Source organism: Delphinapterus leucas, chromosome 2 (genome assembly GCF_059928025.1).
Source record: "Delphinapterus leucas isolate spDelLeu-1000000601 "Yukka" chromosome 2, BTC_Dleu_Yukka2, whole genome shotgun sequence".
In the NCBI taxonomy this organism is placed as follows: Eukaryota; Metazoa; Chordata; class Mammalia; order Artiodactyla; family Monodontidae; genus Delphinapterus; species Delphinapterus leucas.
This window is the reverse complement of record NC_143130.1, coordinates 97,243,032-97,268,883: the sequence shown is the minus strand read 5'-3', so window position 1 is coordinate 97,268,883 and position 25,852 is coordinate 97,243,032. Positions and strand designations below refer to the sequence as shown.

The 25,852-nt window shown below is 53.4% G+C and overlaps 2 protein-coding genes across 2 annotated transcripts in view; both read left to right on the top strand.

Moving 5' to 3' along the window:
• The window catches only part of DLL4 (delta like canonical Notch ligand 4), a 40,837-nt gene extending 18,412 nt beyond the window's left edge, over positions 1–22,425 (top strand). Inside the window, exons 3-12 of the mRNA XM_089907339.1 lie at positions 102–371; positions 868–925; positions 1,716–1,979; positions 2,393–2,453; positions 2,541–2,671; positions 4,191–4,360; positions 4,544–4,763; positions 5,932–6,634; positions 7,146–7,254; positions 21,589–22,425. Of these exons, the coding sequence (XP_089763465.1) occupies positions 102–371; positions 868–925; positions 1,716–1,979; positions 2,393–2,453; positions 2,541–2,671; positions 4,191–4,360; positions 4,544–4,763; positions 5,932–6,634; positions 7,146–7,254; positions 21,589–21,612 (2,010 nt within the window). The 3' untranslated portion in view covers positions 21,613–22,425. The remainder of the gene's footprint in view (positions 1–101; positions 372–867; positions 926–1,715; positions 1,980–2,392; positions 2,454–2,540; positions 2,672–4,190; positions 4,361–4,543; positions 4,764–5,931; positions 6,635–7,145; positions 7,255–21,588) is intronic.
• On the top strand, positions 22,356–24,735 carry CHAC1 (ChaC glutathione specific gamma-glutamylcyclotransferase 1). Its single transcript, XM_022587430.3, has 3 exons — positions 22,356–22,732; positions 23,139–23,174; positions 23,609–24,735. Exons 1-3 carry the CDS (start codon positions 22,523–22,525, stop codon positions 24,008–24,010), a joined length of 648 nt encoding a protein of 215 aa, XP_022443138.1. The 5' UTR covers positions 22,356–22,522; the 3' UTR covers positions 24,011–24,735.
• Positions 24,736–25,852: the final 1,117 nt, after the last annotated feature.

Here is a 25,852-nt window from a genome sequence, read left to right as displayed (position 1 = left end):
GCGCCCCCTCCGCCCCCTCCCACCGTGCCCTGGGCCTGAGCCCCTGGCGTCCACCGAGCTGACCGCTCTCCTCCTTCCTTCCCTCGGTCCCTGTGCAATAGCGCGCGGCCGGCTCTGGAGTCTTCCAGCTGCAGCTGCAGGAGTTTGCCAACGAGCGCGGCGTACTCGCCAGCGGGCGGCCGTGCGAACCCGGCTGCCGGACCTTCTTCCGCGTCTGCCTTAAGCACTTCCAGGCGGTCTTCTCACCCGGGCCCTGCACCTTCGGCAGCGTCTCCACGCCTGTGCTGGGCACCAACTCCTTCGCCGTCGGCGACGACAGTAGCGGCGGGGGACGCAACCCTCTCCAACTGCCCTTCAATTTCACCTGGCCGGTGAGCACAGCCTGGGCGCCCTGGGAGGTCACGAAAGCCGAGAGAAGGGGTTTCCCTGGGACCAAAGCCTTCTCCCTAGATTGCCTCGCTCCCCTCCAATAAAAGGGGGGGCACTCTCTTCTGATCCTTCTTTCCGACCCTTTCCTGGGACCTCACCCTCCTGTACGCTCTCACCAGTCTCTCTCTTCCCCGTTCTACGCTCCATCTTCTCCCAGCGCTAGGGATACGATTTTCATCACCTACAACCCCGGGGCGTGCTCCATCTCAGAAAGACTCCCGCGTACATTCCCTCATCCCTCAACTCTCCTCCTACCCGGGGTTCTCTCGCCTTCCTAGCTCGCGCGCGATGCTGAGTGCAGACCCGTTACATAGACCCGGGCGCAGTAACTGTATCCTGCAATTAGATTAATTAAACCGGCTGCCGAAAGGCACCCCCACCATCCCCTGTTCATCTCGCTCTCTCTGTCTTTCCCCGCCCCCTCCTTTCCGTTCCCAGGGTACCTTCTCACTCATCATTGAAGCTTGGCACGCGCCAGGAGACGACCTGCGGCCAGGTGAGTAGCTCGCTCCGCGGCCACAGGGGGGCGACACGGCGCAGCGCCGAAAGAGTTAATCTGTAATAGGCGGAGGAAGTGCGGGGTGGGGGCGTGGGGGGCAGGACGCTTAGCTAGGCCGGGAGCTGCGCCCCGCGCTGGACGCTCGGATTCCGCCCGCTGCCTGGACTCTGAGCACAATTGCGTTTCCTGCGGGTTATTTTTGGCGTGGGAACGCGGGGAGCACGGCGGTGAGAAAGGCCGAAGCTGCCAGCGCCGCTGACGGGCCCCTTCCTGTATTTTACACCTTTCTCGAATTCCGCTCCTTTGGAAAGGGAATAATGGCTTTGGGATGTTGTTCTGACACAGAGGAAAAGGATATTTCAGCAGCACAACAATTCTCACTTTGCAAAGGAAAAAGAAAAGCATTACCCATCTCTGAGGGCAGAACCCCTGAATGGGCACCAGAGGACCCCTTGCTCCCAGGGTCCTCAAAGGCCTGGAGAGCTTTACTTTTTCTTTTTTCTCCCCCCCCCCCACACCCCGCATTTTGACCTCTTTTCCTCTTTCCCCTGCCTATCTGCCTCCAGAACATTGGGATATCTTAACATCCTTCTATTGTCCCCTTTTTGAATGGTATCAGGCCCTCTGCACATGCACACACACAGCAGCTAAGCAGAGGGACACTTGGGTTCCTCTGGCCTGCGTTTGCTGGCAGGTGGGGTCATCTGGACAACTGGTTTGATCCAGCGGTTGCTGGCACTCTTGGGGACTGGCTGCCCTTCCTTGACCTGGCCCTCTGCCCCTTCAGAGGCCTTGCCACCAGACGCGCTCATCAGCAAGATCACCATCCAGGGCTCCCTAGCTGTGGGCCAGAACTGGTTACCGGATGAGCAGACCAGCCCTCTCACAAGGCTGCGCTACTCTTACCGGGTCATCTGCAGTGACAACTACTATGGGGACAGCTGCTCACGGCTATGCAAGAAGCGCAATGACCACTTCGGCCACTACGTGTGCCAGCCAGATGGCAGCCTGTCCTGCCTGCCCGGCTGGACTGGGGAGTACTGCGAACAGCGTAAGCAGCCAAGCTCCCACCTGCCTGGAGGGGGGTCCCCGGAACAAACACAGTGGCATCTTTTCGGCTGCAGCCTGCCTCCCTTGGAGAGCGGGTCTGGGCTGTCCACTAACTGGGCCTCAGTAACAGCTGGGGATGCTTAGGATGGGCTTGGACTCTGCCCTCCCTCTTCTCAGTGCTCCTCCCCATGGTGCTAAAGCCCACAAAGACCCCAGAATTGCATTCCATCCAGCCTGGATTCTCCTTCCCTGTGCCATCATTTCTCTTTAAGACATCCATGGCTCCTCTGGGAAGCCAGGAGTGGGAAGTGAGCCCAGGAGAGCTGGGGGGCACCCCCAGGGCCAGGAGAGGGAGAGTGGGACTTCAGAGTCATTGTCATCCCACCCTCACCCAGTGCCGCTTTCTCTCCTCAGCTGTCTGTCTTTCGGGCTGTCATGAACAGAATGGCTACTGCAGCAAGCCAGCAGAGTGCATGTGAGTAGTGGACAGGAAGCGGTGACGGGGGGAGCCGTCCCCTGTCCAGGCCCTCACCTCACCCTCAGCTTCTCTTTTGTTCTACAGCTGCCGCCCAGGCTGGCAGGGCCGCCTGTGCAACGAATGCATCCCCCACAACGGCTGTCGCCATGGCACCTGCAGCACCCCCTGGCAATGCACTTGTGATGAGGGGTGGGGAGGCCTATTCTGTGACCAAGGTGAGTCAGGGCAAAGAGAGGGGACGGAGAGCTGGGCAGGGCATGGGAACCAGAGTTGTCACCTGGACCCTTCCTACTCGATGACTGCTGAGTCAGCTTTCCCATTATCCTTCAAGGAGCTTGGGACTGTAAGGATCTTAACAACTGGCTTAGAACGAGATGGTGGGTCCTTCTTCCTTAGGTGCTGGGGAGGAAGGGTGGCTGGAGAAGCCAGGAGGGTAACAAGTTGGCAGCCTGAAGGTTGCACTCATAAATTCCAGCAAGGCCAGAGAGAGGGATGCCGGGCTCAGTTCCTCTTTCTACCTTGTAGTTACCTATTAACCCCCTAAGTGTTTGCTTACCTACCAGAGCTGTTTGAGCAGCTCTCCCCTAAACAGCTGTCTGGTGGGGTGTGCCCACTGGCTGCCCTGAGGCTGTGGGTGAGCTGGGCCTCTGGGCGGAGTGACATCTAACCGCCTTCTCGGTGGGGCAGAAACGGCCTCCCTTGTTTCCCCCAGTAGCACTTGCCAGGCAGCTGCCCAAGCCCACACTGTCTTCCTGGTGTTCAGGGCGCTGGTCACTCTTCTGGCTGCACTGGGGTCTGCCAGCCCCAATGATGGGGGAGGGGGCCTTTTTTCCTTCATCCTCATAGCCAGCTGCAGCACGTGCCTCCCATTTTCAGGGTCAAATGGGGTGGCTGCTGCCATGGAGACACCAGCACAGGCCTGGGTAGGGTGGGCAGGACGCTTGCCAGGATAGAAAGGACTTGCCTGGGCCCTGACTTGCTGGCAACAAGGGGCTTGGAATTCAGCCCCTGTATTCTTCGTATGTGTGTGTGTGTGTCACTTTCTACCCCACTGCAATCCCCCCAAACACACACACACACACACACACACACACACACACCTGGTTCCTGCCCTTTCTCTTTCCTCTCCCCACATTTGCTCCCAGGTGACACAGTCATATACTCATCTTATTCAAACAGAGCCCTTACAGTCCCTGTATTTGCTCTGTCTGGTTTTCCCTCCCTGTCCTTCCCAAATAAGAAAACAAATACTTATATTTCAAAACACCCTCGTAACGCATTTCGCTTTAAAAAACGCCTGGCAACCACTTATCGTGGCTCTCGCCTCCCCTCTACTCTTTCCACCTGTTAAAATTGTAGCCCGTTTCCAGGCTTACCTCAGCTGCCCCTCCTCCACGAGGCCTTTTCTGACTTCCTCCTCAACATGTGGTCTTGCTGTGCCTCCTCTTTTTACCTTTATTCTCCCCTGGGTACAGTGCTTGTGAGCTTACCTTTGGGCAGTTAACTGTGTCCAACTGTGTTTTTTCAACTTTGATTGATGGTACGCCTCAGATGTGGTTCTAGGTGCTTCAATATACCCGATTTCACTGGGGGAAGAGGAAGGGTATTTGGGCCCAGAAGACTTTGAGTTGAACCCTCTGGGCCAAACATGGACAGTGAACTTGCACCCCCAGGAGCCTGGAGGTTGGGACCACTCTTTGGCTCTGCTCAGCCGGTCGGTTCCTGTCTCCGCAGATCTCAACTACTGCACCCATCATTCCCCGTGCAAGAATGGGGCGACGTGCTCCAACAGTGGGCAGCGGAGCTATACCTGCACCTGTCGCCCAGGCTACACTGGCGTGGACTGTGAGCTGGAGCTCAGCGAGTGTGACAGCAACCCCTGTCGCAATGGAGGCAGCTGTAAGGTGAGGCCTAGGCCAACGCAGGAAGGCAGAGTTCTGGCCAGGCGACGCCCAGGCATCCCCTCCCCAGGCGGCCAGTGGATGTGCACCCGTGGGCAGGCATTGTGGGCAGGTGGGGCCTAGCCCCCCGCCAGGAATCCCTGCCCCCAAGGGTCTGACTTTGGCCCCTTTCTGCTCTCTTTCCAGGACCAGGAGGACAGCTACCGCTGCCTGTGTCCCCCGGGCTACTATGGCCTGCACTGCGAACACAGCACCTTGAGTTGTGCCGACTCTCCCTGCTTCAATGGGGGCTCCTGTCGGGAGCGCAACCAGGGGACCAGCTATGCCTGTGAATGTCCCCCCAACTTCACTGGCTCCAACTGCGAGAAGAAAGTGGACAGGTGTACCAGCAATCCGTGTGCCAATGGTGCGTCCTGTTGCCTTGCTAACCTGGTGGACTGGCCCTGGGGCCAAGAGAACTTTCTGGTGAGGGAGGGTCAAGAGAGGGGAGAGGCCTTGTCTGTCACTCTGGGCAGGCTGAGACGGATCCCCATCTGCTCCGGATGGTGAAGAGCTTGCTTGATCATCTGGGTGGCTTTGGAAGAGGAGCAGGTTAGCAGTGGGTGCAGGCCTTTGGAGATGGAGCAGTATGCACCCTGCCTGGCTTCCATTCCTATTCCCATGTCCTGACCTGGCTGGGGCAGCCTCTGACCGTCCCCAGGAAGTCCTGGGCTAGAGAGAGGGACCTTGGAGGCCTCGTGTCCCTCCTTGAAAGAGGCTAGTACGGTGAGGGCCCTGCTCCTGGAGGCCTCACCTCTCCCCACGGCTACAGTGAGCCTGGCACAGCATAAGGCGCCTGGAATGTTCAGCATTTTGGGGGGCACCAAGCATGTTGGTTATCTTTGTCTCCTTGGCCTTCTGGTGACCCTCTGTGAGGCAGGCAGGCAGCACCGTGCAGGAGAGAAGCCTTAGGAGCTGCAGAGGGATTGGAAGGGCTGAGATGGAATCTGCTCTCTGGCTAATCACTTAGTTAACTCCCTGGAGCCAGTTTCTTCATCACTGAATGGGAAAATATAGAACCCGTCCTCTGTCTTTCATGTTGTGAAGATTAAATGAAACAATAATAGATCTATCTGAGCATTTACTGTACACCAGGCATGTGCTCCTGCCTTCATGCATCACCTTACCTAACCTTCAGAGATCTCCTGTAGAGGAGACAGCATTCTACTCCAATTTAACAACTGAGGAAATGAGGCTTAGAAATAAAATAAAGCAACGGGTGCCAAATCCGCAGCTAGAGAGAGACAGCTGAGATTCAAACCCAAGCATACCTGTTCGATTCTACTGTAAAGCTCTGTAAGATGCTGGTAGTTCTTATACACGAGCCCACTGAGGCGTAGAGGACCAGGCTCACCGTCAACTGCAGGTCTCCTGACTCTTTGTGCAGAGCTCTTTGTAATGGGATCTGTGAATGCTGGCCGAGTTCCTGGATGACCTTGGTTCCCGGGATGGGGCACCCTCTGCACCGGGGGTGGGGTGGGGGCGGGGGTGGGGTCCAAGGAGGTTATTGACTTGTGGCCCATGTGTACCCACAGGGGGCCAGTGCCTGAACCGAGGTCCAAACCGCATGTGCCGCTGCCGTCCTGGATTCACAGGTGCCCACTGTGAAATCCACATCAGCGACTGTGCTCGCAGCCCTTGTGTCCACGGCGGCACTTGCCGCAACCTGGAGAACGGGTTCGCGTGCACCTGCCCTGCTGGCTTCTCTGGCCGGCGCTGCGAGGTGCGGATGCCCACCGACGCCTGTGCCTCGGGACCCTGCTTCAACGGGGCCACCTGCTACGCCGGCCTCCCCCCGGACAACTTCGTCTGCAACTGCCCCTACGGCTTTGTGGGCAGCCGCTGCGAGTTCCCCATGAGCATGCCCCCCAGCTTCCCCTGGGTGGCTGTCTCCCTGGGCGTGGGACTGGTGGTGCTGCTGGTGCTACTGTGCATGGTGGCAGTGGCGGTGCGGCAGCTGCGGCTCAGGCGGCCCGACGACGGCAGCAGGGAGGCCATGAACAACCTGTCGGACTTCCAGAAGGACAACCTGATCCCCGCCGCCCAGCTCAAGAACACAAACCAGAAGAAGGAGCTGGAAGTGGACTGTGGCCTGGACAAGTCCAACTGTGGCAAACAACAGAACCACACATTGGACTATAATCTGGCCCCAGGACCCCTGGGGCGGGGGATCCTGCCCGGGAAGTATCCCCACAGCGACAAGAGCTTAGGGGAGAAGGCGCCACTGCGGATACACAGGTGAGCGGCACCCAGAGGCCCAGGGCTCACCAGGGACCCCCTCACGGTACTGCCTGGGCTCCCCCAGGACAGGTGGGAGGCTAGCACCAGGCCCTTGACTGCTCTTAAGCCAACAGGGGCTCTTGCTGCTGATAGGAGGATGCTCCGATAAGATTTCTGCCAGGCTCCCTTTGTCCCTCCTTCCCATTCACTCATTCATTCATTCACAAATGTCAAGTGTCCACACTGTGTCACTTGTGACCCCCATCTTCCCACGGCATGGCTTGCCTCCGGTGGCAAACTGGCCTTTTCCAGGCCTGAGACCCTCTGGGAAGGTTGGGGTCCTGTGGCTCTCTTAAGGCCTGTAGCTAACTGCCCGCCAGGCTAGCACTGGGCATCCCTAGTCCCCGTGTCTTCTCCCAGAGTCACCTCTGCCAGTTCCCTTTGGCTCTCCAGGGTCCAGGTTAGCGCCCCACCTCCCTCCAGCCCTCTCTTCATCTCTCCCTCACCGGCCTGTCTTGTGTTCCCTCAGTGAAAGGCCAGAGTGTCGGATATCAGCGATATGCTCCCCCAGGGACTCCATGTACCAGTCTGTGTGTTTGATATCAGAAGAGAGGAACGAATGTGTCATTGCCACAGAGGTGAGTGCTAGGCTGTCCTTCCCTTCTAGCATGTTCCCTCCTGCCTTTAGGGGGTGAGAAAGTGGTCCAGTTACTCTTGACCTTAGGGGCCGCTCCTGAAGGGTGGGTCGGAACCCCTCCTTGGCAGGCTGGGTTCAGTGGCTCTCGGATCCCTGCTGGCCTCGTTGCCACAGAGGGTGTGAAACAGGAGCCGTGGTGGTGAGCCAGCCCCGTCTCTTCCTGCTGTGTTAGTGCTGGGCTGGGCGGCCATGGCACCTGGCCAGCTCCCAGGCGCTGCTTCCCAGCTGCTGGTGGGTGAGGGTGGTTGCCTTGTGCCCCTCCTGCCCCTGCTCACTGGCTTCCTTCACTGGCCCACCTCATGAGCACTGTCTTCCAGGCATGTGTATGTGTTGGGGCAGAAGACTGGGAGGGCTTTCCCACCTCCTCTTCACCCCACCTGCCTCACTGGCTTCTCTCAGGGAGTCCCAGGGCAGCCATGGAGGGAGTGCTTGTACCCCAGGGTAACCCACTTTCGTGCTCTCCACATGCTCCCCAGGTATAAAGCAGGAGCCTCCCCAGGACATCCCAGCTTTGCCCCAGCAGCTGGACCTTCCTTCTGCATTGTTTACATTGCATCCTGGATGGGACATTTTTTAATATGCAACGTGCTGCTCTCAGGAGGAAGAGGGAATGGCGTGAACTGGACAGACTGTGAACTTGCCAAGAGATGCAGTACCCTTCCACATCTTTGGGTGTCTGTCTGGCATCAGATTGGCAGCCACGCCAGCCAGGGGAACAGAGGAGAGGAGAGGTGCCACTTGGACCCGTCCTGCCAGCAGTGGCCTTCAGAGGGCTCCTTTGGGGCTCTGGCCTATTTTCCAGAGAGAGTGGCAGTGGCCCCGTGGGGCCCGGAGCTGCTGTGGCCTCCACTGGCATCTGTGTTTCCAAAAGTGCCTTGGCCCAGGCTCCATGGCGACAGCTGGGTCCAAATCAGAGAGGAGGGAGGAGGCCAGTAAGGGCAGGGCCGTCTGTGGGCCAGGAAACCATCTGGTTCAGCTCTTGGCAGGAGTGTCCCTGCAGGTGAGGTGAGCGCCCTGAGAGGAGCGGGAGAAGCATTTTCTGCCCGTGCCTCCAGCCGCTGCACGTGGGCCTCGCTCCTAACACCATCCCTGCCTCTCCCTGGCCCAGGCTCTCTGGGGAAGGATACTGGTAAGCCTTACCTGGCTTCCACAGCCTCTGGCCCTGGGTGCCTTGGGCTCCTGTGAGCAGATAGGTGGAGGGCCTGCCCCTCTTCCCAGCCAGAGGCAACAGGCCTAACTGGGGAGCTCAGGGCAGTGATGATGGAAATTCCAGTGAGGGAGAAATTGGGTGCTGTCGCCACCTAGGACCTTTCGTCCCTCAAGCCCATTCCTAAGGCCTCGAGCCTGGGCTCTGCCCACACCCACTACTGCCCCCAGACTACCCTTGAAGCCGATCTTCAGAAATCAATAATATGAGTTTTTATTTTGTTTGTTTTTTTTTTTTTGTAGTTTATTTTGGAGTCTAGTATTTCGATAATTTAAGAATCAGAAGCACTGACCTTTCTACATTTTATAACATTATTTTGTATATAATGTGTATTTATAATATGGAACAGATGTGTACAGGAGTTTAGTACTTCTTGGGTCCTGTCTTTGTGATGGCAGAGTGGGAATCCTTCTGACTCCCCTTTTCATATTGCTGCCGGCTGCCCCCCACACCCCTGGCACCTGGGAGCACTTGGACTTGGCCTACTGTGCTCTAGGCCCTTGTCCTCTTCTAGTTCTTGGGGAACCTGGCCTCACCCATTTAGTCCCCAGCCTGGGCCAGCCTCCTCTGTCTTATGGCTTGAGGTTGGCTGCAGCCCCCCTTCCCCCTCATTCTCCCACCATTCCTTGGGGGTTATGCCCCCTTAACCTGAATCTATCCCGCTTTTCTCCCTTCAAGTTTGAAAAAGCTTACGGACACCCTAGTCAGCCTGGGGGATACAGGAATTTGGGGGAAGGAGACAAACCTGCCTGTTTTCCTCTTTTCAAAAGGATTCTCTTGTCAGAGAGCAGGGTCTCTGACCATGATGACATCTGGGTTCTTCCTCCTGCTATTGCAGGGTTTTAGATGGACTGGCACCCTGCTCATTTTTAAGCCCCGGCAGGGCACTGGTCTTTGTGCCGGGGGATCTGCCTCGGGTCTGTCCTTGCAGCTGGGCAAGAGAGCTGGCTCTGGGCGCCTGGTCTGCCTGGAGCTGCTAGAGATGATTGAAGACTGTAGAGAGGGGAGGAGGAAGAAGAGGGAGGCTTCCCTGAGCCCGGGTTTCTCTGGCTGAGGCACTACTGAGAGAGTTTCCAGTCTCTACTTCATGGCTAGCTTCCTCTAAGGCGTAAGATGGTCCCTAGGGTGCCACAGTCTTCTCTCTACAGCCACAAAAATACTCCATGGAGAGCAAGTGATGAAAGAATGAGCCATCGACAGAAAGCTGAGCAGATGCTCCCAGCTCTCAGCCCATCCAGTAAAGCAAAACAGACCCAGCAGATGCCCCCAGTGGAGTCCAAGTATATGCAGCACTACTTGCCTCCCTTTTCCTTTCTCCCTGACACATAGAGCATGCCCGCCCCTAATCTGGGTGCTTATGCCAGAGACAAGGGAGCAAGAGGCCTAGGCTCGTCCACACTCACCCAAGTGCACACGTTCCACGCCTCACCCATTGCTCCCTGTTCCCCTCACTGCACACACTGGGTATCAAACAGGAAAGCATTCAGGGAACCGTTCCCACAGCCTGAGCCGGCAGCAGGGGGAAGAACAACACGACCTCACTCTTCCTGCCCAAAATGAAACAGGAAAGCAGCTCCCGGGCCCTGGGGGGCGGGGGAAACTGGGCTGGGACACGAAGGCGAGATGACGAGGCTCCCATGTAGGGGACAGGTAGGACACCCGCGGGCCTGCACGTCCACACCACCAGGCTGTGCTGGGCTACACAGGCTACCAGCTCCTCAGAGAAGAGAGCTCTGGAGGGGAGCTGGCTGGCTAAACCCACTCACCGGCTCTGATACCACGCCAGCTTTCTGGGAAAAGAGGGGATCCCTTCATGGACTTGGTCTGGGCAGCTCCAACCTGTAGCTTGTGCCAGGTTCCACCTCTAGTGACATGCAAAAGCTGCGCCAGGCACTTGGGGTGTGAACAGGCCACAGTGGAAGCCCTTCTCTCTCCAGGATTTCCAGGTCACTCCCTGAGGGTCCAGCCCCTTCTCATAGGTAAGGTACCCAAGACTTTCCTGATGGAGTGTGCAGGTGTACAGGAGAGGTCCTAGGCTTGGCAGAAACAAGGCCAGATGATAGCTCTAGACTCACTGTGAAGTGCTCTCCCTGGCTTAGCAAATACCCATGTTTAATCTGCACTGGTATTTCATAAGACAATTCAGAGCATAGCAGTTCCTTAGCCTGGAAGCAGTGTCCTGTCTAAAGGACAAGTCTGACCCCACGGTGACCGCCAGCTCTGAGGACAGCTGCATTTCCAGAGCCCACTGGCTGGTAACCACCTGGATATCACTGTGGGGCGTCAGGCAGGGAGAGGCTGTGAAGAATGCCTTTATGCTGCTGGCTCAGCTAGCGGTCCCTCTCCTGACTCAGGGCCAGACTGGTCAGGGGATAGAAGAAAAAGGACAGTGGTTCCTACCTCCCCCCATCCCGGGCTAGATAAGGCCACTAGGTCACTAAACTCAGGTCGCGCGGACGCTCCACCTCTCACGGGGACCCACAGGGCTCTCCCCTCCTTGACGCTTTCCCCGCCTCTCCCCGCGGGTCCGCAGTTTGGCAACCCAGCCCTCCACCCCACGTGGCCCGCCGCATTCCGGGAAGGGATGGAAGTGATTCACTCAGGGAACTTTGAGTGTCCCTTCCCGGGGAGAGGATGCGCCTGGGAGGTCCCAGCGGCCTCCCTCAGGCGGCCGCGCCCTCCCTCGCGCCCAGGGCGCACGGCACGGCCGGATCCCGGCGGGCCTGGAACCCCCAGCGGCGGCGGAAGAGGCAAGTGCGACGCGCTGGCCCGGGTCAGCCCTCCACCTGCCGTCGCCCCGGAGGTCCCGCGGCTCCCCGCCCCCACCCCCCCCGCCGAGCTCTTTGTTACAGCCCGACTTCCTGTTTGCGGCCTCCCGACCCCGGCTCACTTCCCGGGCCGGGAAGCCGCCGAAGGCCGCGAGTTTCTCGGAGGCTCCGCGCCCGCTCGGCTCCTCCTCCTGCAGCCCCGAATCCCACCCCCGGCCTGGGAGCCCGCGCCGGGCCGCTGTCGCGGGAAGCCGGCGTAGCTGGCGGGACAGCGGGCGGGACCGCCCGGGCCCCGTTGCCCAGCACCAGGGGGCGCTGCGCGGCCGCGGGGCTGCTCCCGGACCGGAGCCGCCGTCACCCCGCAAGGCACGGGGTCAGCCCTTCTTGGCCCTGGGGGCCACCGGGACGATTCGGAGAGGGAGCAGCCGGATGCGAGTTCAGTGATAGACTTTGTCGCGCAGAGCTCTCTCCGGCCCCCGGGCCCCTAAGCAGAGGGAGTATACTGGAGAAAGCTCAGAGCGATGCTTTCCCCTAAATATGTTAGAGGATGTCCAGAGAAGCGCCCCATTACCAAACTCCGGGCTGTCGGTGCAGCCAGCGCCCTCCCCACATCGCGGTCCTCTGCGCCCTCTCATCCCAGCCCTCACCTTGAATGGAAGGGAACCGGGTTTGAGTTGGGAGGCTGAAGCTCCCTTCCAGCACCACCTCTCATTGCTAGGTGACCTGGGACAAGTCCATCCATTTCTCCATTCTTTTCGCACTGATTGAGCACCTTTTATTATGTTAGGCATTGGCGATGAAACATGGTCTCTGCCCAAGGAAGCTGGCCGTCTAGTTAATTATCTTTAACCTCTCAGAGGATCATAATACTTCTTGCATATTACTATGAGGTTGAAATGAGTTAGTGTATGAAAAACAGTTTGTGAGCAACGAGTCCCCCCCACAGGTTGTTTAATCCTTATATTTATGCCAGCAAACCACTTTCGGGAGCTTTCACAGTCCAGCTCACAAGATGGGGGTGGGCTAGAGAGGAGCTTGGAGTCTGGCCGGATAGTCCCAGCAGTAGCCCTAGGACCATGAAGGCAGCTGAGATGCCGGCTTGCCTCCACCCTTTCTTCTCTTTGTGTCCCTGTCTTTAAGGAGCACCACTTGTCTAGGTCAACCTCCTCTGATGTGGGGAGTAGTGGAAGGGAGACCCAGGCTGTGGGAAGTGACAGCAGGACCCCAAGTCCTCAAGAGTCCCCATCCCCTTGGAGATCTGCCACAAGTGGCTTTTGGCCCTAGTGGGCTCAGCACGTTCCCTTCATCCCCAAAGACCCTCTCAGGCCATGATGCAGGGTCCAAAAACAGCCAGCTGCGGCTACAGTCAGACACAGGGTAACTAGCATCTCAGGAGTCTGGATTTAGCAACAGGTCGGCTCCAGGCCCAAGGCTGTCCTGTGTCATGGCACCCCCTGCAGGGCAGAGCCAAAGCCCTGCCAGGCATGGCCAGCTGTCTATCTCCAGTGATCCCTCCTCCTGACTCAGGTTGGAGGCAAAGAAGGCCCTGGGGGTAGGCAGACAGGTGCGTGCCCCTGCACCTGTCGGAGGATTGTTTTCCCTTTCCCACAGGGGCAGATGTCTGGGCCAGGCCCGTCCTACTATGCCTGGACTGTTCAGTTTCACCTCCACCAGTGACTCCCTTCACTCGGGGCGTCCTCTTCTAACTCTCTGATAAAAGAGATCCAAAAGGTTCTGGGATCTGCCCATTTGCAGTAGGCCCCCGGGGGTGGTGTCCTAGTTGCTGTCATTTAAGGGGCTTTACCTCCTTGGCTCTCAGAGTCTGCCTCCACAGTCAGGCCCATTTTGTGCAGTCATACTTCTCCACATGGGCTGTTTTTCTAGGTTCTCTTCTAAAGCCAGGTCCTACCACACTCCAGCATTTCTGTGGGGTCTGATGTTCGACTTTGACTCCATGGGTCTCCCCTCTGTGCAGCCCTGTCACTCCACTGAAGTGCCCCCCACTGCAGTTCTCAGCCCTGAGCCAGCCACTTCCTGCCCCCACAGACTACGCCTTTCTTTCTCCCTGGAATTGGGAGAGGGGCCCCACCATCACAATGCTCTGTTGGAGCCCTGGCCCCTCGCCTTCCAGGACCAGGCCTGAGGTCAGGGCACCCTATCAGCTGTGTCTTCCTCCCTCCTCGGCAACTAGAAATGGGCAAGGAGCCAGATTTTCCCACTATCCCATGCACCCCTCTGCCAGGACGTGAGTGAACCCTTACAGCCCCTGCTTTTGTGGGCAGGGGACCAAGTAGTCTTCCCCTGCTTGGCTCTGGATTCAGTTGGCATAACCAGCAGAGCAGCTGTCTTCTCTTCTCTCCCTTTTCTGAGGTGGACTGTATCAAGGCATTCAGCTACTCCTTCCCATACTTTTGCCAGAGCATTGGTGAGACCTATGTCCCTTTTGCACATGGGCCAAGGACCTGAGGATACATTTATTTCTCAGTGGTTTGCAGGAGATATAACTCCTCATAGATGGGGATTGTTTTATTTATTTGTTTGTTTATTTTAGCAATCCCCCCAAGCATACAAAGAAAATCCCTCTCTTTGATCAAGCAACTCTTCTACTAATAGTGTGCTCGGATTTCTTTACACTAACAATGAAATATCAGAAAGGGAAAGTTAAAAAAAAAATCCTCTTTAAAATTGTGTCAAAAAAATACCTAGGAATTGAATTTCCCTGGTGGTGCAGTGGTTAAGAATCTGCCTGCCAACGCAGGGGATACAGGTTCGAGCCCTGGTCTGGGAAGATCCCACATGCCACAGAACTAAGCCCGTGCGCCACAACTAACTGAGCCTGTGACCTATAGCCCGTGTGCCACTACTACTGAAGCCCATGCACCTACAGCCCGTGCTCCGCAGCAAGAGAAGCCATCGCAGTGAGAAGTTCACGCACTGCAACAAAGAGTAGCCCCTGCTCGCCACAACTAGAGAAAGCCTGCGCGCAACAACGAAGACCCAACATAGCCATAAATAAATAAATATAAGGTACTTAAAAAAAAAACCTAGGAATAAACTTAACTAAGGAGGTGAAAGACCTATATGCTGAAAACTATAAAACATTGGTAAAGGAAATTGAAGATGATTCAAAGAAATGGAAAGATATCCTGTGCTCTTGGATTGGAAGAATTAATATTGTTAAAATGGCCATACTACCCAAAGCAATCTACAGATTTAATGCGATCCCTATCAAAGTAACATTTTTCACAGAACTAGAACAAGTAATCCTAAAATTTATATGGAATCACAAAAGACCCAGAATTGCCAAAGCAATCCTGAGGAAAAAAGAACAAAGCTGGAGGCATAACCCTCCCAGACTTCAAACAATACTACAAAGCTACAGTAATCAAAACAGCATGGTTGGGCTTCCCTGGTGGCTCAGTGGTTGAGAGTCCACCTGCCGATGCAGGGGACACGGGTTCGTGCCCCGGTCTGGGAAGATCCCACATGCCGCGGAGGGGCTGGGCCCGTGAGCCATGGCCGCTGAGCCTGCGCGTCCGGAGCCTGTGCTCCGCAACGGGAGAGGCCACAACAGTGAGAGGCCCGTGTACCGCAAAAAAAAAAAAACAAAAAAAAAACAGCATTGTTTTGGCACAAAAACAGACATGTAGATCAGTGGAACAGAAAAGAGGGCCCAGAAATAAACCCACACACCTACGGTCAATTAATGTATGACAAAGGAGGCAAGAATATACACTGGAGAAAAGACAGTCTCTTCAATGAGTGGTGTTGGGAAGGCTGGACAACCACATATAAATCAATGAAATTAGGGACTTCCCTGGGGGTCCATTGGTTAAGTATCCGTCTTCCAATGCAGGGGATGCAGGTTCAATCTCTGGTTGGGGAACTAAGATCCCACATGCCATGGAGCAACCAAGCCTGCATGCTCTAGAGCCCATGTGCCATGACTAGAGAGCCCGCATGCCGCAACTACTGAGCCCATGTGCTCTGGAGTCTGCGTGCCACGACTAGAGAGAAGCCCGTGTGCCGCAATGAAGATCCCACAATTAAGACCTGATGCAGCCAAATAAATAAATAAATAAAATTTTAAAAAATCAATGAAATTAGAATACTCCTTCACAGCATATACAAAAATAAACTCAAAATGGTTTAAAGGCCTAAATATAAAACATGACATCATAAAGCTAGAAGAGAACATAGACAAAACATTCTCAGACATAAATGATAGCAATATTTTCTTAGATCAAGTTTCCAAAGGCAAAAGAAATAAAAGCAACATAAACAAATGGAACCTAATCAAACTTAAAAGCTTTTGCAGGGACTTCCCTGGTGGCGTAGTGGTTAAGAATCTGCCTGCCAGTGCAGGGGACATGGGTTCGATTCCTGGTCTGGGAATATCCCACATACCATGGAGCAACTCAGCCCGTGCTCCACAACTACTGAGCCTGTGCTCTAGAGTCCATGAACCACAACTACTGAAGCCTGCATGCCACAACTACTGAAGCCGATGAGCCTAGAGCCCGTGCTCCACAACAAGAGAAGCCACCACAATGAGAAGCCCACGCACTGCAACGAAGAGTAACCCCTGCTCACCGCAACTAGGGAAAGCCTGTGCACAGCAACGAAGACCCAACACAGCCAAAAAAAAAAAATTTATAGAAAGCTGTTGCACAGCAAGGGAAACCATCAACAAAACAAAAAGACAACCTATAGAAGGGGAGAATTTGCAAATAGTGCAACTGACAAAGGGTTAATATCCAAAATATACAAACAGCTCATATAACACAATATCAAGAAACCAAATGACCCAAACAATAAATGGGCAGAAGACCTAAATAGACATTTTTCCAAAGAAGATATACAGATGGCCAACAAGCACATGAAAAGATGCTCAACATCACTAATTATTAGAGAAATGCAAATCAAAACCACAATGAGGTATCACCTCACACTGGTCAGAATGGCCATCATCAAAAAGTCTACAAATAAATGCTGGAGAGGGTGTGGAGCAAAGGAAACCCTCCTACACTGTGGGTGGCAATGTAGATTGGTGCAGCCACTATGGAAAACAGTGTGGAAGTTCCTTAAAAAACTAAAAATAGAGCTACCATATGATCCAGCAATCCCACTCCTGGGCATATATCTGGACAAAACGAAAACTGTAATTTGAAAGGATACATGCACTCCAATGTTCATAGCAGCTCTATTTATAATAGCTAAGACATGGAAACAACCCAAGTGCCCATCAACAGACAACTGGTTTAAGAAGATGTGAGATATATACATATATATAACACAATGGCATAATAGCCATAAAGAGAATGAAATATTGCCATTTGCAGCAACATGGATGGACCTAGACATTATCATACTAAGTCAGATAGAGAAAGACATATTATATGATATCACTTATATGTGGAATATAAAAAATAATATAAATGAATCTATATACAAAACAGAAACAGACTCACAGACATAGAAAACAAACTTATGGTTACCTAAGGGGAAAGAAGAGAAATTAGGAGTATGGGATTAAAAGATACAAACTACTATACATAAAATAGGTAACCAACAAGGATTTACTGTATAGCACAAGGAACTATATTCAGTATCTTGTAATAACCTATAATGGAAAATAATCTGATATATATATATATATATATATATATACATAAATAAAACTGAATCACTTTGTTGTACACCTGAAACTAATACAATATTGCAAATTAACTATACTTCAATTAAAAAAATAGTGTGCTCGGGGCACACTATCACCTATTCTGCCTTTTAAAAACTCTCATTTAACATCCTATTTGCTGGTACAATCTGTGAATTGTATGGTAAGAATGGAGGGTGAGAGAGCTGTAGGTTTCCACCACTGAATCAAAAATACTTACCCTGGGGGACTTCCCTGGTGGTCTAGTGGTTAAGAATCTGCCTGCCAATGCAGGGGACGCGAGTTCGATCCCTGGTCCGGGAACTCAGATTCCACATGCTGCCGGGCAACTGAGCCCACATGCAGCAACTACTGAGCCAACTACTCAAGCCACAACTGCAACGAAAGACCCCGCGTGCTGCGACTAAGACCCAATGCAGCCAAAAATAAATAAATAAATATTAAAAAAAGAAATTGAATAAAATGTTTAATACTAAAAAAAAAAATACCCTGGTTGCTTTCCTGACCCACTCAGTTCTTCTGAGCTGTGTCAGACTGAGAGGTCAGGCAAAGGAAAACACGCTCTTCTGTGCATCTCCTCCACTCTCAATCCCCTACCAGCACTACTTCATTTCTGATACCAGACCTGGGGGTTTTCCACACAGCAAACAATTCTGCAACACCAGCTCGGTGTCCTACAATTTAACTCAAGCCTGGCACTGTCTGCCTGGAGATAGCATCAGATCCCACAGATCAATCCCACAAGACTGCCCCCACTTCAGATGCCGGTTGCAAATCCAGGTGTTACCTGTCCTTCTAACTGAATGGCTGTAGATCACAGGTTCCTATGACCCTCTCTTTGGGTTAGATTAATTTGCTAGAGTGGATCACAGAACTCAGGAACACAATTTACTACTAGATTACTTGCTTATTAAAAATGATATAACAAAACCCAAATACATACTTACTCTAAATCACCATATCACCTTAGACCATGGTAATACCCTGGATAAAAAGGAAAGTGAAAAATTTGGAGTAAAAATAATATGGAGCAACATGTATTGAGTGCTCACACATGCCAGGTGCTGGCTAAGGTTTTATTTCCTTCAATCCTCATCAGTACCTACAGAGTAGGTACTGTTATTCCCAATTTGACAGTTAAGAAAACTGAGGACCAGAGACAGGGTACCTGGGGTCACCCAGATGGTATAAGGTGGAACTAGGCTCAAATCTGGACAAGCTGGGCTTAGAGCCCATGTCTGAGAAGGTTTTCATCCCTCTGGAATCAGCAGCTTCATGAAGCAACTTCATCATTTAGCTTAACAAATTCGCATGATCCCCTGGCTCCTAAAATGCACCCTTCCCTTGTTTCAGACAGTGGTTCCCACTAACACCAGGAGTTGATTACAGTGACTGGAATGAGGAGGAGGAACAGATCATAAGGAGATTAGAAGTGACCATCTGAAGGGACAATAGGAAAGATTAATTTGGGAAAGTTTCACAGAAGGAAGACACCATGTGTACATCATGTGCAAATCATGTGCAACTCTGCAAGGTGGAAGTGATACTCTCTCATCACTTCTTGTGAGCTGGTACCTCTGTGGGCATGACATCTGCAGCCCCTCCCTGAGGGGATTTTAGGAGGAAAGATGGGATGGTTGCTGCTGATGTTGGAGAGGAACTGGCTGAGGTGGGTGGTTTACTACCTGGGAGTGTCCCGCTGGGAGGGAAGGAGATAGATGTTGGCAAAGATAAGCAAGGAATGGGAACAGGTGAGACAAGTTCCTGGGAAGGTGGCCAAGACCTCAGGGCCAACTTTTGTGCAGATTCCTATTTTGAGAGGGTCAAGGTTGAGCCCTTGTCTCGCAGGATTCCTCCTCCTCTGAACCCCAGGGTGCCCTGGCCTTTTCCAAGAGCTTTACTTCTTCTACCTACCTTTGCAGAGAACCTTCCATGAGCCAGGACTGTGTTGGTTCCCCGGGGCCTTCAAAGATGAAGTCTGCTCTCTGGGAGCTCTCAAGTTCGTGGGAGGTAGGATGTCAAATGCTCATCAACAAGGAGGCTCTGGGGTTGGACTGCCTGCCTTGGGCCCCAGGCTGTACAACTTGCTGCTGTGTCACTGTGGCAGGTTACCTAAATTTCCTTTGTTCCAGTCTGCTCATCTGTGAAATGATATTTACCTCACAAAGCAGCAGAGAAGTTTATAATTAGAATGGATGTAAAAGCACTTAGCAAACTGCCTAGCTCATGGTAAGCACTAGATAAATGTTTCTGTTATAAGCATGAAGTGGGAGGGACAGAAGTGAGGTAAGGGGTCTGGGAGCACAGAGGAAGGAGTGCCTAACTCTGCCTGGAGCAAGAGCTGGTTACTGATGACCTCACTAAAGGAGTTATTTAAACCAGGGGCTTTGGTCTAGTTGGGAGGAAGTCAGAGAATGGGCATCTTGAAGATGTTGCCCAGGTGATTCTGATATGCTATCTGCCCCTGAGCCACCAAGAACCATTAACTACTCTTTAAAAGTAACTCTTTATTGTTAAAAATTACATTTCATAAGCCTTGCAAAATAGAGAAAAGAATCACCATCCCCCAATCCATCTCTCATTAGTATATGATGCCCTGTCTTTTTCCTCATGAATTTTGTTTTTGTTGTTTTAATCATTTTTTAAAAAAATAATTTATTTATTTATTTTTGGCTGCATTGGGTCTTCGTTGCTGCACTAGGGCTTTTTCTCTAGTTGTGGCAAGTGGGGGCTACTCTTCGTTGTGGTGTGCGTGCTTCTCATTGCGGTGGTCTCTCTCGTCGCAGAGCACAGGCTCTAGGCGCTTGGGCTTCAGTAGTTGCGGCACGCAGGCTCAGCAGTTGTGGCTCGTGGGCTCCAGAATGCAGGCTCAGTAGTTGTGGTGCATGGGCTCAGCTTCTCCACGGCATGTGGGATCTTCCCGGACCAGGGCTCGAACTCGTGTCCCCTGCATTGGCAGGCGGATTCTTAACTACTGTGCTACCAGGGAAATCCCAATCGTTTTAATTATAGTGCATGTGATAGTTCCTGTTTTGCATTTTTGTCTTACTATGCAATCATAAGCATGTTCACTACATTGTTTTCCTAATGGATTTTTACTTTAAACTGTTTTTCCTAAATATAAGTGGTTTATGTTCTCTTAAAAAATTCCCAGTCTGAATTGGTATAAAAAAGAAAGTGCAAGTCTCAGTAGTCCTACTACTCAGAGATAATCACTGAGCATTTTTATGTGTTCTTCTAGATTTTTTTTTGGGAAATAAACACATATATACTTTTTAAGTTTAAAAAGTTATTTTAGGTTATTTTATAATCTGTTTTTCACTTAATTATATATGCATCATAGATAGGTTTCCAAGTCAATAAGTATAGTCATACATAATTGTTTCTAATGACTGCACAGATTTAATTTTATGTCTATATCAAATTTATGTAACTAATCATTTATTGCAGGATTTTTAAGTCGTGTATACATGTGTGTGTGTACTTCTCCACCATGTGGATAATTTACTTAAACATTTAGCTATTTTTGGATATTTAAGTAGCATTTCTTCTTTTGTTTTAGCTATAATAAGTAACAATGCATTGAAAAATCTTGAGGAATATGGCTTTTCCCATATTTTGAATAATTTCATGGAGCGGAAGTATTGGGTCAAAGGGCAGGGACATTTTATGATTCTTGATTTGTATCACCAAGCTGCTTTTTCAAAGGGTTGTTTGTGCCAATTCTGATACTTTCAGCAATGTGTTAGTACCAGTTTCTCACCTCCCACGCCACTATCAAAGGTGGTAGATGGAGGGGGGATATTTTCCCTAAGCAGCAAAGGAGGTGGACTAAAGGAGACAGGATAGAGAGAGGAGAAGAGGGGAGAGTGAACATGGGGAATGGAGGGAAGGAGAAAGAAATAACCAGAAACAACCATTTGCCTGTAATTTTTTCCAGTGGGAAAAGTAATTCATGCTCCTTGTAAGAAACCCACTTTTCCATAAATATTTACATTTAATATGGAAAGTCCTCCTCTGGTGACAGGCTCTGCTAACAGTTTATGTATATTATTCCATATTATTTCTTTTACTAATATTAATGTATAACTTGTTTTTAAAGATCTAGCTTCATACTATACACAACATAGTGAAACATTCCTACTGGAGATTATATCTTAGGCACCTTTGGAATGATTACTTTAAGTGTGCAGATAATTTTTAGTTTAAATATCTAATTAGGATCGAATGAGAAGCAATACTGCCCCTTTTCCCTGCCAGAGGGCTCTCCCTATTCCTCATCAACAGTCCCGACCTAAGCAGCAGTCCCTCGGAGCCAGTTCTGCGAGGCCTTCTGCTGCCTCTGTTTCCCTTTCCCCTGGCTGCTGCTTAGGGGGTCAACCCCAGGCGACCTGCGGACCCTCTGTGGGTTGCGAAGCCAGTAGCCAAGGGCGAAGGCCGGTAGCTGCTCACAGCCCTCTGGGGGGCCTTAATTGGGCCCTCCTTGCCCTCCACTTCCAGAGCCTCAGTGCCTAAGATTAACCCAACCATTGTTGCAAAACTCTCCTGTCCAGGCAGAACGAAACCCATCGCCTTGGGGCAGGACTGACCTGACTTTCCTGTCTTTATGGCTTCTCTCCGCAGGTCGGGACACCACTGCCAAAGTGACAACGGCAGTTCCAAGCGCTCTGACCTGCTTTTCGCGGAGCCTATTTGGGCTCAGGAAGTCCCACACCTGGCCTGGGGCGTAGCCCTCACGTGACCCGCAAGCTCTGACCGCCCGGTCTGACTCAGTCTCTCAGCTTCCGCAGAACACCTTGACAGCCCCGTGACTCAGTTTCTCCATTTGCTCACGCGCGCCAACAGCGTGAGGCATCTGTGCGGAAGGCGGAGGTGCCTCGGACGCTTCTCCAGAGTACGTGCTCCCGGACGAAACCCCAGAGACGGGCGTTTACGCCGCCCAGAGCCCTCCTTCTGGACGTGTCCTGCACTGGACCTGGTAAAGAGTCCGTGCTGCCTGGGGTGGCAGTGACTCGGCCAGGTGCACTGGCAGGACTGCTTGAGAGACACCCTCCTGGGGCCGGCCCGCCATGGTTCTTGAAGGGCCCAGGCCGTAAAGGGGCTGATGGGGAGACGACCGGTGCCCTCGTCCGTGCCCACTGCCGGCCGCCTGACGCAATCTGGGGCGTCCTTGCTGCACGTCAGAGCTGGGGAAACTTCCCCAGCCGTTGCATCACTCCTGCCAGGTTTGCTACAGAGGTGGAGCCGAACCAATCAGCAGGCGCGCTGGGCCCAGCGCAGGACGCGCAGTTACCCATTCAGGGGTCGGCGCGGTCAACCTGGCAGCAAAATCCTAAGGTGATTGGCCAAAATGGAATTTGCCCCGCCCCAATAACCGCGGCAGCTGGCCGCGGTGGGTGGGGCTTCCCGGCCGGAGGGTTTAAAGGGGACCTCGGACCGGGCAGCGCAGCTGGAGCAGCCAAGCGGTGCCAGGCCAGGTGGGTACGTCCGTGCCTTCCGTGCCCGCGTCGGAGACCAGCCCCGGAGGCCGCCCAGGCCAGTCCCTGTGTCCGGCACCATGAAGCAGGAGTCTGCAGCTCAGAACACCCCGCCCCCCTCGCAGCACCCCCAGGACGACTGCGACCCCCAAGCGTTGTGGATTTTCGGGTACGGCTCCCTGGTGTGGAGGCCCGACTTCGCCTACAGCGACAGCCGTGTGGGCTTCGTGCGCGGCTACAGCCGCCGCTTCTGGCAGGGAGACAGCTTCCATCGGGGCAGCGACAAGATGGTGAGCATCTGCCCATGCCCGGGTGAATGACGGGGTGGGGACAGGATAGTGGGCACCGCGCTGGTGCCCTGGAATGTCAGGGTCTATCTGGGCAGACGGTGACTCCGTCCCGATGGGGGAAATATGTAAACCTTGCTTACATATTTTGGCTTAAATTTGTGTGCCCAGTGGGTCACTGTGATGGCTATAGGCTGATCCTGTGGATCACCGTGTTGATGAATATTTCTGATTATCAATCTGGGCCACTGCCATGTGTCTACTCCTGTTACATTTATGCTTCATCCCCCTGGATGAGTGGGGCTCTCTGAGGCCTGGGACAGAAGGGTTACTAAGAGCTTTCTCTACCGATGATGGCAGAGCTCATTTCTAATTTGTTTTTTTTTCAAAATCTCTCTTCCCTCCTCAGCCTGGTCGTGTGGTGACCCTCCTTGAAGATCGTGAGGTAAGTGCCAGAGTCAAGAAAGAGACCCAGCGTGGAGGGGTGCAGACAGACAGAGCTTGTGGTTCCTTGGCTGCAGGCTAGATTAGATGCCCCGCTGGCTGAGGGGAAGGGTGGGTCTAGCTAAGTGCTTCTCATAAGAATCACCTGAGGATCTTGTTAAACTACAGATTTTAATAAGATTTAGAGTGGCCTGAAACTCATTCCTAATAAGCTTACAGGTGATGCCATTGTTTCTCACACGATACTCTGAGTAGGATTTCTGTTCTTTCTGGGGCTAGACCACCTTACCAACCCGTGTTAAGGGAGGATGAGGGCTTGATATATTGCTACTAGAGGGCTCACCAGCGCTCTGCCCACCTCCCTTACAAGCACAGTACTGGGGTGGGACTAGAAGGAGCTGTGTGACTGACCCCAGTGCCCATGTTTTCTCCTAGGGCTGCACTTGGGGTGTGGCGTACCAGGTGCAAGGTGAGCAGGTGAATGAGGCCCTGAAGTACCTGAATGTGCGGGAGGCAGTGCTTGGCAGCTATGATACCAAGGAGGTCACCTTCTACCCTCAAGATACCCCTGACCAACCACTCAAGGCATTGGCCTACGTGGCCACCCCGCAGAACCCTGGTTACCTGGGCCCTGCGCCTGAGGAGGCCATCGCTACGCAGATCCTGGCCTGCCGAGGCTTCTCTGGCCACAACCTTGAGTACTTGCTGCGCCTGGCAGACTTCATGCAGCTCTGTGGGCCCCAGGCACAGGACGAGCACCTAGCAGCCATCGTGGATGCTGTAGGCACCATGCTGCCCTGCTTCTGCCCCACTGAGCAGGCTTTGGCACTGGTCTGAGGGGCTGAGCCCCTACATGGACCCAGGGGCCAGGTCCCCACTCCAGTGCACACAGACAGACTTGATATAGCTGGAGCCCACTGAGAAGACTTGGTGGGCCGACAGGGGTCTCTCTTAAGCTCCTGCCTGTCCGCCAGCCCCCAGATCTCCTACCTGACACTGACTTACTACTTGAAACTTTATTTATTGCACCATGTTGGTGTGGTGGGCAGGGTGGGGGGCCTGCCCTAGATATAGGGGCCCTGCTGAGCGGTGCCCCACCCCAGGCGCCTGGTGCCTGACCAGATTCCCCCCAGTGCTGCTGCTATTCCCATACTACCCAGGCCTCCACCTCCCCAGGGAGCCTCCAAGAGCCTTGACCCTCTGCCCCCCACTCCAGACCTACCATTCCCTAGCCCCAGAAACAACACCCGCCAAAGGTCCCAGCTTGCTGGTGAGGGTAGGAGGGAGTGAGGAGAGGGGGCCCTACAAGAACTGAGGCCCCTGCCAGCCCTACTCATCCCCCAGGCCCCCAGGGCAGAGCTGGATCTGGAGGCCAGACACAGCTGCTGAGGCTGGGCCTAGGCCTCTTACCCATTTGGCTTTGTTTCCCTGTCCTTCTGTCTGTCTGTCTGGGCCACTCCTGTCTGTCTGTCGGTCTATTTCTGGGAAGCTCATCGGTATAGGCCGTGGCACCTTCCCAGTTTGTCCCATACTATAATCCATAAACTGATCTCATTATCGGTGCTGTGCTGGAATGTGGTTCTTTCTTCAGATGGGGGTTTGGGGTGAGTGAGGTGCTGAAGCCCTGGAAGGCTCATAAGAGGGGAAGGGGCTCCCTCTTCATCCCCATGCCTCTGTCCCAGAGAGGGGGCAGCTGAGCAGGCAGGACTACCAGGTTACATCGCTCCTGTGATCGCGATTCACGTCTTAGTGCACACAAAGAATGCCCCCGCTGAGGCATGCAAATTCAGCCTGGGCAGCTCTACTTGGCAGCCCTGTGAGGAGTCCTTGCCACCGACTTGGTACCCGGTGTCTCCTCCCAGCTGCCTTGAAGGGGCTGCCGGGCTTGCAATTCAGACCAGGTCTTCCTCCAGTTGCAGGGTCAGAAGCTGCCTCTTCTGACAGTGAGGCTGGACCTCTGGCTTCCTGCTAAAGGAGCCATGTGGGTTAAAGGAGCTTAAAGGGTAAGGTGATGACAACTTGTAAGACCATGCTGACAGTGCAGGCCTGGAGGACCTGGTGGCCCTTTGAATTCCGAGGTCTAGGTGCTCATTCTTGCCTCTTGTGCCTGTGGTGTGGGCTGTGCTTTCTCCGTTACCCTGACCCACCAGGACTCAAGCCCATGATGGGATGAGTTGCCGGGCACCCTCTGGATTGCTGCTTGTTCCCCATCTGCCTGTCCCTGGCTACTCTTCCGTCACCCTGGCCCTCCAGGTGCAAATCCCAGCCCCCAAGGTCTCAGTCTGGCCCTGGGCTCCTCAACTGGGAGTTGCCCCTCAGTGGATTGAGCCTTTACTCCTGGACCTGCAGAAGGGGTGCAGGGCTTTTGCAGCAGTAGAGCCTGGCTCCAATCCAGCCCATCCCTCACTTGCCCAGTGACCTCCAGAAAAGTATTCAGCCTCTGAGACTCAGTTTACACTGGGACGCTGTGTGGTATGTGTTGCTGCCCCTCTTGTTGTGGCTGGTGTCCTGGTTTGGTCTGGGTGTCCCCAGCAGGGTCAGCTCCGACCAAGCTGAGTGGCCCTTGTGCCTGGGGAGGGTGCCCATTTGTTGGCAGCCTCATGTCTTGGCCATTGATGGGAAAAGTGTGGAGTCCAGCCAGGTTCTTCTGGGAGCTCGGTCAGGACAACACATCCGGAG

Excerpts from the sequence above, each read along its gene's own strand:
- CHAC1 (XM_022587430.3), top strand. The coding sequence starts at position 22,523 with ATGAAGCAGGAGTCTGCAGCTCAGAACACCCCGCCCCCCTCGCAGCAC. Across the intron at positions 22,733-23,138 it reads ATCGGGGCAGCGACAAGATG|CCTGGTCGTGTGGTGACCCT; the intron begins GTGAGCATCTGC and ends TTCCCTCCTCAG. Across the intron at positions 23,175-23,608 it reads CCCTCCTTGAAGATCGTGAG|GGCTGCACTTGGGGTGTGGC; the intron begins GTAAGTGCCAGA and ends GTTTTCTCCTAG.